At 36.3% G+C, this 11,372-nt stretch overlaps 3 protein-coding genes across 3 annotated transcripts; all 3 read left to right on the forward strand.

The window, feature by feature from the left end:
* The first annotated feature begins 1,945 nt into the window (after positions 1–1,945).
* LOC109174043 (uncharacterized mitochondrial protein AtMg00820-like) lies at positions 1,946–2,674 on the forward strand. Its single transcript, XM_019323336.1, has one exon. The coding sequence runs from the start codon at positions 1,946–1,948 to the stop codon at positions 2,672–2,674; it is 729 nt and encodes a 242-aa protein (XP_019178881.1).
* Positions 2,675–3,263: 589 nt separating this feature from the next.
* On the forward strand, positions 3,264–4,424 carry LOC109174044 (uncharacterized mitochondrial protein AtMg00810-like). The gene has a single exon (XM_019323337.1). The coding sequence runs from the start codon at positions 3,264–3,266 to the stop codon at positions 4,422–4,424; it is 1,161 nt and encodes a 386-aa protein (XP_019178882.1).
* Positions 4,425–4,840: 416 nt separating this feature from the next.
* Positions 4,841–5,682, forward strand: LOC109174045 (uncharacterized mitochondrial protein AtMg00810-like). Its single transcript, XM_019323338.1, has 2 exons — positions 4,841–5,164; positions 5,275–5,682. The coding sequence occupies exons 1-2, from the start codon at positions 4,841–4,843 to the stop codon at positions 5,680–5,682; spliced, it is 732 nt and encodes a 243-aa protein (XP_019178883.1).
* The last annotated feature ends 5,690 nt before the right edge of the window (positions 5,683–11,372 follow it).

Below are 11,372 nucleotides of genomic sequence, written 5' to 3' on the forward strand. Positions count from 1 at the left end.
CGATACCAACATAACCAAGATCCTCTGTTCCGCAGACAATCACTTTTTCTCCGGCCTTGAAGCTTGAGTGAAACCACTCGTACGGCCCAACAGATAACTCAAATAGTCCCGGTACCCCATGGTATCCGTACTAATCCAAGAATGACCACTGTACTGAGCAACTCCTAAAGCAGTCAAACTCAAAAGCTGAGCCAACCTCTTTTCAGATAACACAACCTTCACATCTCTCACTTTAGAAGTGATCTCAAGCTTATCACCCTCCTTTGTCACAACCATGTGACGATAAAATTCCTTAACCAAACTCGGGTAAGTCTCGGCCCTTATGGCGAGAAACCCATCCAACAAACCTTGAAATCTAAGCATATCCAACAAGGAATTAGGAAAAGATTCCGGATCAAAAGCTTTACCTTCAAGAACGAGGTAATGGGCATCCACCCATTCAGCTTTTCTTGCCAAACTTGACCTTCTAGGCATGATTGAAGATGACCCAAAGCTCAACAAAAAGGACCCAAGACTCTTTCTCCTCTTTTTCTTCTTCTTCTTTCTCTCTTCTCAATGCTTTCCCTCGCGACCTCCGGCGATCGACCTGCTCGGCGGCAGCAGCTCGGCTCGGCGGCGGCGGTCCGGTGGCGGGTTGCTGGTGGCGACGGGTTGGGGGAGGGGTGGTCTCGGCTGAACACACGGGTAGAGAGAGGGGAGGGAGAAAGGAAAATAAATTGGGGTTTAGGGATTTGGGGAAAGAATTGGGGAAAAGATGATTTAATTTGGGGATTTGGGTAAAGATGAAGATTTATGGTCCAAATGGAATTAAAATTGAGTAAGTTCCAAGGAAGACAATTAGCTCAAGTGGTTTAGACGTTGGGTTAGCAAAGAATGGGTTCGGGGTTAAAACTCAAAGACTACAATTAAACATTTTGGCTTGACTTTTAAGCTACACAAGAGAGACTTTTTGGTATGGATTTCCTAATTTCAATTCCAAAGAATACTTGGAAAATTTAAAGGATTCACAAAAGAATAGCTAACTTTCACAACGAAACTTATATACCAAACTAAAGAAGCAAGAAGAGCTTACACCTAACTCCAAGAGAATCATTACCAAAGAAAAGCTTGCCTAGGATTGCCAAGTAACTCAAATAGACAACAACGAAACACAAAGTAACACTCAAGACAATAAGGAACACGATATTTGCGAAAAAAAACAAGGATGGAGTGGCGCTTGAGGCTTGGTCATGTTGGCTACTCCAAGCTAGATATGATGATGAGGAAGTCAATGCTGAGGGGACTCCCTCAACTTGAAGTGAGGAGTGGCGCTATCTGTGCAGGATGTCAGTATGGCAAAGCACACCAACTGCCTTATGAAGAGTCCAAATACCAAGCAAAGGAGTTGTTAGAGTTGGTTCACTCTAATGTGTTTGGGCCAGTCAAGCAGTCTTCCATTGGCAGATTGAAGTACATGGTCACTTTCATTGACGATTTTTCCAGATATGTGTGGGTTTATTTTATGAAGGAAAAGTTAGAGGTTTTGTCAAAATTTAAATTTTTTAAAAATGAAGTAGAAATAGAAGTTGGCAAGACCATTTTCTGCTTGCGCACAGACAATGGGGGAGAGTACACCTCAGATGAATTCTCAATTTTTCTTCAAGGCTTTAGAATACGCCATCAGTTCACATGTTCAGGCACACCGCAGCAGAATGGCATGGCAGAGAGGAAAAATAGACACTTAGCAGAGGTATGTCGTAGTATGTTGCATGCTAAGAGTGTTCCTGGGCGTTTTTGGGCTGAGGCGATGAGGACTGCAGCTTTTGTGATTAATAGACTTCCCCAATAGAGGTTAAGTTTCCTTTCACCATTTGAAAGGCTTCATAACATGAAACCTTCTATTAGTTACCTTCGAGTTTTTGGTTGTGTGTGCTATGTGTTTGTGCCTGATCATTTGCGAAGCAAGATGGAAAAGAAGACTGTCAAATGTATTTTTGTTGGGTATGACAATCAAAGAAAAGGGTGGCGTTGCTGTGATCCTACAATAGAGAAGTGTTATACGTCTCGTAATGTAGTAGTTGATGAAGCTTCATCGTGGTGGTCCTCTGGTGAACGAGTCTTGACAAATTCTAACTCCTCTAAAGACGTACTGGAGTCTTCCCCAGTGCAATTGGGTCTAGGAGGGAATGAGAGTGCAGACGAAAGTGAAGATGGTGAAGTCGTGGCAACTCAAGATCAAGCTAGCGAATACCAGCAACAAAGTGAAAATGGGGATTCCAATAGAGTGAGTACACCACTTCCGCTAAGAAGGTCCACAAGAGTTAGAAAGCCAAATCCCAAGTATGTTAATGCTGCTGTTATAGAAGCAGTTAAAGAGCCAGAGACTTTTGAGGAGGCGTTTCAAAAGTTGGAGTGGATTAATGCCATGGAAGAAGAGGTTATTGCGTTAGAGCAGAACCAGACATGGGAGCTCATTCCGAAGCCGAAAGATGTTAAACCTATTTCGTATAAATGGGTTTACAAGGTGAAGCGCAATGCAGACGGTTCAATTAAGAGATTTAAGGCTCGTCTAGTAGCCCGAGGATTTTCTCAACAGTATGAGCTGGACTACGATGAAGTTTTTAGTCCGGTAGCAAAGCTTGTTACTGTTCGAGTGTTACTTGCACTTGCAGCAAATAAAGATTGGGACCTTTAGCAGATGGATGTGAAAAATGCATTTTTGCATGGAGAACTAGATCGTGATATATATATATATATATATATATATATATATATATATATATATATATATATATATATATATAGAATTACATTCAGGTAAAAACACATCTTAAAATACAAACATGTGGACAATTTGACGCCGTTGGATGGTGGTATTGGACGGTCCTGATTTTTTCCTCCTACGCGTTGTGTGCATGTAAGTATGTTAATGTGTGCATGAGCTTTGATGGATGGTTGTAATTTTTCCTCCTACGCGATGTGTGCATGTAAGTATGTTAATGTGTGCACGTGCTAATCCCAAAAATTGTTGGCAGTACGCCATGTGTGCATGTAAGTATGTTAATGTGTGCACGAGCTCAAGTTTGTATTTTAAGGGGAGTTTGTATTTTAAAGGGGTTTGTATTTGAATGCAACCCTATATATATATATATATATATATATATATATATATATATATATATATATATATATATATATATATATATATATATATATATATATATATATGTGTGTGTGTGTGTGTGTGTGTGTGTGTGTGTGTGTGTGTGTGTGTGTGTCAGCCTATGGGTTTTCAAAGTCAAGTTCATCCTGACTATGTGTGTAAGCTTCGGAAGGCTCTTTGCTGTTTAAAGCAAGCTCCTAGGGCTTGGTATGGCAAGATTGCAGAGTTTCTTATTTGCAATGATTATTCGGTGGCACCGTCGGATTCCAGCTTGTTTGTCAAAGCTAAAGGACGTAAGCTAGCCATTGTGCTAGTATACGTGGATGATTTAGTTTTAACTTGTGATGATGTTGAAGAGGTTCTCAGAACGAAGGAAAATTTGTCAGTACGCTTTAAAATGAAAGAACTGGGGTATCTTAATCATTTTCTTGGTTTAGAAATTGTTCGCAGTGGAGAGGGAATATTTATGCATCAACATAAATATTCTAGAGATCTGCTAAATAGGTTTGGCATGTATGATGGCAAACCGATATCAGTGCCGATGGAGTTGAATGCGAAGCTCTGCGCACATGAAGGGAAAAGTTTGGAGGATGCCACGGTGTACAGGCAGTTAGTGGGTAGTATGATTTATCTTACCTTAACAAGGCCTGACTTGTCCTTTGCAGTTGGCGTGATGAGTCGATACATGCAAAGTCCAAAGAAACCTCATTTGGAAGCTGCTCGGAGAATCTTAAGATATGTTAAGGGCACTCTTGGTCAGGGTGTTATGTACAAGAGAAGTGGAGGTAACACCTTAGCTGGCTACAGTGATGCAGATTATGTAGGAGATTGTGGAACTCGGCGTTCAACAACTGGCTATGTGTTTATGCTTGGGTGTGGAGCGGTTTCTTGGTGTAGCAAAAGACAACCAACAGTGTCTTTGTCGACAACAAAAGCAGAGTACCGAGCAGCAGCGATGGCGACGCAAGAGAGCACTTGGTTGGTGCAGTTCCTAAGAGATTTGCATCAATCAACTGAGTATTCAATTCCCTTGTACTGTGACAACTTGTCAGCAGTATGTTTGGCAGAAAATCCAGTGTTTCATGCTAGAAGTAAGCATATTGAAGTGCACTACCATTTTATCAAGGAGAAAGTTCTCAAGGGAGAAGTACAAATGATCCATTTTAGAACTGATGAACAAGTTTCTGATATGTTTACAAAAAGTTTGAGCTGTAGCAAGCTTGATTACTTTGGCAAGAAACTTGGTATTACAAGGAATAAGATAGTTGGTGTTGAAGGGTAGTGTTAAACATTACAACACCAATAATCAGCTTGACCGATTCCGACGTTACGTGGAGCTAATTTCGGATCATGCAGTAGTCGATATAGATTGTGCAGTAGTGCTTTGAATTATGGTTTATTTTTATTTTCTTTCAGTTAGTTTCTGTAGCCTATATATAGGCCAACTTTCAATGGTATTTATTGTCTAAGATATAATACATTTCATCTTCTTCCTTTCAACTCCTGTGAGTGCTTTTGCTTTTTTCTACCATTCCACTTCTTTATTCTACATCTTCAACGCTCCCTGTATGGTCTAAAGCAGGAACCTCGAGCCTGGTTTAAACGCCTTCATGATTTCCTTCTGTCTGCAGGTTTCACTGCCTCTAAAACTGATGTCTCATTGTTCCACTATTGGTGTATGTGGACGACATCATCATGATGGGAGATGATCAGACCTTGCTTGACACGTTGCTTCAACGGTTATCTACGGCATTCAAGATTCAGGACCTTGGCACGCCAAGCTTCTTCCTCGGGATTGAAACCCTATCCATCGATGGTGCCCTAGTCCTATCCCAGCGTCGCTATATGGGAGACATCTTAAATCGGGCCGGTATGACTGACTGTAAGCCCCTCACCACCCCGGCCGCTGTGACTCAAGCTGTTGCACCTAATAATGAGCTCTACGACAACCCCACACAGTACCGCCGCCTTGCCGGCGCTCTTCAGTATTTAACAATCACACGCCCAGATCTCTCATACTCTGTCAATTGCCTGCGTCAGTTTATGCACTCCCCAATCATTGAACACTGGGTCTTCTACAGCGAGTCCTACGGTATGTTAAACGGACGTTGTCCTATGGTCTCCGTTTGCAGTCCTCTGCATCCACGGACATTCATGCGTTCTCCGACTCGGACTGGGCCGGGTGTCTAGTAGACCGGAAGTCCACAAGTGGGTATGCTGTGTTTCTAGGCACAAACTTGGTCTCGTGGGTGTCCCGAAAACAACGGACCGTGGCCCGATCTTCCACTGAAGGAGAAGACAAGGGGTTGGCAGATGTTTCAGCTGAAGTCACTTGGGTTATTTCGCTGTTGCGTGAACTTGGTCTACACTCAGGACGGCCTGCGATGCTTTGGTGTGACAATCTTGGGGCTACCTACCTCTGTGCTAATCCCGTTTTTTATGCCCGGACTAAGCACGTGGAGATTGATTTTCACTTTGTTCGTGATAGGTTGCCTCGGGGGAGTTTCAGGTCAACTTCGTTTCCACGAAAGATCAACTAGCGGACATCTTTACGAAACCCCTCCCGTCATCACGTTTTGGACTGCTGCGCGGCAAGCTCAATGTTGTCTTCATCCCACCTTAAGCTTGAGGGGGTGTGTTAGATATATTAGGAATGTACATGATTGTAGCAATTGTGATTTGATTGTGAGTGATTAGGGTGATTGTAAATTGATTATAAGTAGTCTTTCCATTCTAGTAGTCTAGGGTGTTGTTATATTATAATCCTGTAACATCTTATTCAATAGTAATACAAACACTCATTCTGCCCTCTCCCTTTAGGCTATGTTTGGAAACCCGGAAAATGACTTCTGGAAGTCATTTTCCGAGTTTTTGGTGTTTGGCTACACCTGGAAAATCCAGTCAACGGAAAACATTTTCCGTTGACTGGGGAAAATGAGCCCAATTTAGCGGAAAATGACTTCCGCCCAAATTCTCTTTCGTTATTTTTTTTTTTTTTTTTAAATCTGGCGGAACCCAAGCCGGAAACCATGGCTATGGTTTCCGGCGAACCCAACTGGGTTCCGCCGGAAGCCAATTTTTTTTTTTTTTTTTTTTTTGTTTTAAAAATATAAAATGAATTTTTAATTCAAAATAAAATATTTAATTATACTATTCTACTCATTTTTCAGAAAATGAACCAAACACACCAAAACAGTTTTCCAAATGCAACCAAACACTGGAAAAGGAAAATGTTTTCTGGAAAATGACTCATTTTCCAGAAACCATTTTCCAGAAGTCATTTTCCTGCTTTCCAAACGGACCCTTATTTCTATTGTATTATCCTTCTATATTCTAATCTTTCTTTTGTTTTCTTATTAAAAGCCCACTTTAACTCGAACAAAAATCTATCAATACTATTAACGTATCAGATTCCTACTCATAAAATAGCATACAATTAATTTTGTACATCATTGAGACACATCTAATGATTTAATTTATTTATCAAGATATTTACCCAAAATGATAAAGGTCTGTAACATAGTTTGCTTATCAGTCAATTTTGGCTTATTTGATCACTATTAGCTGTTTGATTTGATTAAACATTCAATAGACGTGCTTGATTAATTAGCTTTTTATAACACCTTAGCTTATTGCTTCCAAATACTAAAATTCAAAAAGCTGTTCAAAACAATTTTTTTGATAAACTTTTTAATAAAGTGATTTTGCATGTAATCAATTATCAGCTAATACTAATATACCAAACATCTTCCTACAATCAACTAATACTATCAACTACTTAAACTCACTAACACAATCAGCTAATAGCTAAACTATTTATCACCCACCCCAAAATTCTCAAAAGTGTGGCGTAATTCTTTAATATTTAGAACAAAAACCACAAATTTGTTCTCAACCGACGAAGATTGCGGTGGTGACCAACTGAGTGTCTGAGTACTCACCAATCAACCTAGGGAGTGGTGAGAAAGGACGCAAGGGTCAAAACAGATGCTTTTCGAATTTCGTCGCATTAACAACATGCAAAAACAATGATTGGTTCAACCAAAGAAAAAGGTGATTTATTTCCACACGTATGCTCCAACGTAACCACAACCAGAGTTGTATCTAAGGCGAAATATATGTCAAATTATTCAAATTTGATTTGTTTATTATTGAGTATTTGACTTGTGTTCAAGTTCGAATAATTTGAATAACAAATTCATTTAAATTTAATATTTTTTTGGGTGATGAGATCGCTCATAATAACCACTATTTGAGAATGTGTGTTGGATAAACCCACCTTCGACCCTAGTCGGTAAAGGATCACAAAGAGATAAATCATCTAGGCTGCCTATAACTAAGCGGCATAAACTTTGAAGATCAATAAGTCGTTTTCATTAGGAGTCAAACTTAGAACCTTATAATTATTAAGCTAATAGTTCAACCACATTGACTGGCAATTATTATACCATGGTCCATGGTTCATCTTACAAGGTGAACTATTGACATAAGATCCATTTTTAATTACTGAATATTTATTTTAATACATTGAATATTCATCTTTTGTGTACTAAATATTCATTATTGGTATATTCCATAAAAATGAAATTTCAATAAATTAAAATAAATATTTAGTATAATAAAAATAAACATGCATTCTTGGTCTACAGTATAATTTGCCCTTGGGCAGGGGTTGCCCCTCTAATAAATATTTTATCATGCTATTTGGTAGCAAAATGCTTATTATAAAAAAAAAATAGAAAGAAATTTTTATTCAATCTATTTGAGTCAAGCTTAACCGTTTAAGTTAAAAAAAAAAAAAAAAAAAAAAAAAAAAAAAAAAAAATTAGTTAGGAGTCAATCAAGTTCGAGCTTCAAATTTTATTCACTCCTAATTGTATCATATTCTTTTCTTAATTTATTAGTTTTTTTTTTAAATATAATTTATTAGTTTAAAAGTGCTTAAAATTTTAAATCTCTTTTTATTTTATCTACATTAAATTAATACACGTCACATGGTATACATTTCATTATTCTTCATGGGGTGGTGGCGCAGTTGGCTAGCGCGTAGGTCTCATAGCTTCTGAGGGTATACATTTCATTATTGAGTTAATACCCAAAATCGTCCTCGACTATAGTGGTTTTTCTCAATTTCGTCCTAAACGACTTTGGTGACCTAATATCGTCCCAGACTTTTGTGTTTCACTCAATTTAGTTCCAGATTTTTGTGTTTTTGCTCAATTTAGTCCCTCATTTGTTATTCTGTCCATTTGGTGTTAAATAAATAGACAATTCAGTAATTTTAATATTGGAATCTCTTTACTCATAGACATGTGAACTGCGAAATCCCTTTTTTTTTTTTACGAATTACTCCCAGAATTACTCCTAAAACTGTGAATATAAAATTTGATTTGCAGGTCGGGGAGTAATTCTGGGTGTAATTCGTACAAGAAAGAGGAATTTCGCACTTCACAAGTTGAAAGTAAAGAGAGATCAATATTGACATTACTGAATTATCCCTTTATTTAACACCAATTTGATGGAATAACAAATGGAGGACTAAATTGAGCGAAACACAAAAGTCTGGGACGATATTAGGTCACCAAAATCGTTTAGGACGAAATTAAGAAAAACCACTATAGTCGAGGACGATTTTGGGTATTAAACCTTTCATTATTAGTAATAGTATTTGTGGTCAAAGGGAAAACGCACACATTGTATTGTATTCTGATTTCTGTGGGAATAGATCGGAGTAAGGAATATATCTCATCTGGATGTCTGCACGCGTAATCGGACATACGACTATGTTTTTTTCCTTATCCGTACAAGTACACCATATTTTCGTATTACTTTGTCGGACACATTTTTTATGTCCTTTCGAGGTAGGGGGAAAAAAAATAAGGTCACACCCGTCTCTCTCGGATCTTTATTCGTGAGACGAGTTGTATCAACTTTATTTATGAGACGAGTTGTATCAAATCGAGTTAATATAAAAATATAATAATACTTATATTAAAAAATATAATACTAATTAGGAATAAAGTGTTTTTTTTTTTTGAGTAAATATCACTTTTGGTCCCTTGATTATCATAGCTGAAGCATTTTTGGTTATTGACTATTACTCTTTTCAAATTAGGTGCATGATTTTCTAATTAGTATTACTTTTGGTCATTCGGTCCAATTTTCCGCCACATATTACCGGAATTCCAATCGGACAAATATTGTGTTGTAATTAGAAAGGTTTTTTGATCCTTTCAAATTTATTTCATTTTCCTCTTTTATTTTTTTCTGCTTCCCGCTTTCTTCCTCAACTCTCCCGCTTTAAAAGAGGAAAATAAAATAAATTTGAAAGGACCAAAATACCCTTCTAATTATAACATATTATTTTTCTGGTTGGAATTCCGGTAATATGTGGTCGAAAAATTGAATCAGATGACCAAAAGTGATACTAATTAGAAAGTCATGCACCTATTTTGAGAAAAGCAATAAGTCTTGAAGTTAATGAATTAGAAAGAAGAAGTAATTAAGGAAGTCAAGGACCAAAAATGCTTCAGCTATGATAGTCAAGGGACCAAGAGTGATATTTACTTTACTTTTTTTTTTTTTTTTTTTTTTAGGGAAAAGTATTTGTTATCACTTATAAGGGATATTGTAATACTTTTGAGGATAAATGTAATACTTTTATGTTTTAATGTAAAAGTATTACATTTTCATATATAAGTAATAATCATTTTATTCCTGATTTAGTAATACATTCGCTAGTATATACATATTACATTTCATCTTGACTCAACTCGTCTTACGGATCCTCACATAAGTTTTTGTTAAAAAAATTGATATTTTTAATTTCACTTAGTGAACTTTAATAAACTTAATATGTCCATTGTATAAAGTGATTTATTATTATTATTATTATTATTATTATTATTATTATTATTATTATTATTATTATTTTATTTTATTTTATTTTATTTTATTTTTTTACATACGATCTAACCTAATTAAAGTATTTGCTCAACATGAGTAATATCCTTGACCTTTGGTTTGAAATGGTAATAGTAATGACATCAGATGAGAAGGTATTACTTACTATTCTTTGAATGATAGCAAAATTGGAGCGAAAAGATGACATCAATGATTTGTAGAAGGGGTTAATTTCATGTTGTGATTTTTTATGTTTTTTATTTAAATACCCAATGGTTAGATTTGATTTCAAATTATTATTATTTCTATTATTATATTATATACTTTTTTTTATTAGATCACGAGGCGTTCTAAGCGCACATTAATTGTATGAGACACCTTTAAGCTCGTACCGTATATTCAAATTAATCTCTGTTCACACCGCACCGGCCCAAATAAAGGACAAAGTGATGGTCATATTGATTTTTTCATATGAGAGAGGATTTGAACTCCCAACTTTTCTTAATGGATGAGAGTGTACGACTACTCATACCAACCAAGTTGGTTAATATATTATTTAATAATTATCATCCTTGTATAACTTAATGCATGATTAGTGCAATATTTAATTATTATTTTTAACGTAACCTATGGGTGTTAAATGGTGCACTGAATTGACAATTAACATCATAATGGATATTAATATTGTGGTTAGTCAATTCCATGTTGTAGCCTTGTAGGATATAGATTATCTTTCTTTCTACAACTTGAGTTTCTTATTGGACATAAGAAACAAGAGAATTGATAGAGGGGGAGAATTTTTTATTTTTTATTTTAATTTTATATTCACTAATCTTACAAGTGATGCTGCCAAGTACTTGTATAGTTTTTTTTTTTTTTTTTGTTTTTTTTTTTTTGAAGAAATACTTGTATAGTTGTCAAATAGCATGTAGCTCAATGGTATTTTTGATCACAGATTCGAATCCCAATAGAAATATTGACTCTTTATACTTCAATAGGTTGATAAATTATGTATGAACAAATACTACATTGCAATAAGATTAGTAGTACTAAAAAAAAGTACTTTGTATAGTTGATAGGAGTAATAATTAAACTACTGGCTCTATTACATTGTAGTATCTGTTCATATACTTTCTCAATCTACTGAAACACAAAGAACCAATAACGCCTCCACTGAGGCTTGAACTCATAATCTTCCAAATGGAAGTCCAACCCGGGTACCATTAGACCAAAAAAAAAAAAAACTAATTACATGTACATCTATCGCCATAGAATATACTCTACTTGGGTATCAACTTGGGGTAAATATGTATGTACACCACTTTGA

This window comes from Ipomoea nil, unplaced genomic scaffold, assembly GCF_001879475.1.
Source record: "Ipomoea nil cultivar Tokyo-kokei standard unplaced genomic scaffold, Asagao_1.1 scaffold0519, whole genome shotgun sequence".
NCBI classification, from domain to species: domain Eukaryota; kingdom Viridiplantae; phylum Streptophyta; class Magnoliopsida; order Solanales; family Convolvulaceae; genus Ipomoea; species Ipomoea nil.

Excerpts from the sequence above, each read along its gene's own strand:
- LOC109174045 (XM_019323338.1), top strand. The coding sequence starts at position 4,841 with ATGGGAGATGATCAGACCTTGCTTGACACGTTGCTTCAACGGTTATCT. Across the intron at positions 5,165-5,274 it reads GCCCAGATCTCTCATACTCT|TCCTCTGCATCCACGGACAT; the intron begins GTCAATTGCCTG and ends CTCCGTTTGCAG.
- LOC109174043 (XM_019323336.1), top strand. The coding sequence starts at position 1,946 with ATGGAAAAGAAGACTGTCAAATGTATTTTTGTTGGGTATGACAATCAA.
- LOC109174044 (XM_019323337.1), top strand. The coding sequence starts at position 3,264 with ATGGGTTTTCAAAGTCAAGTTCATCCTGACTATGTGTGTAAGCTTCGG.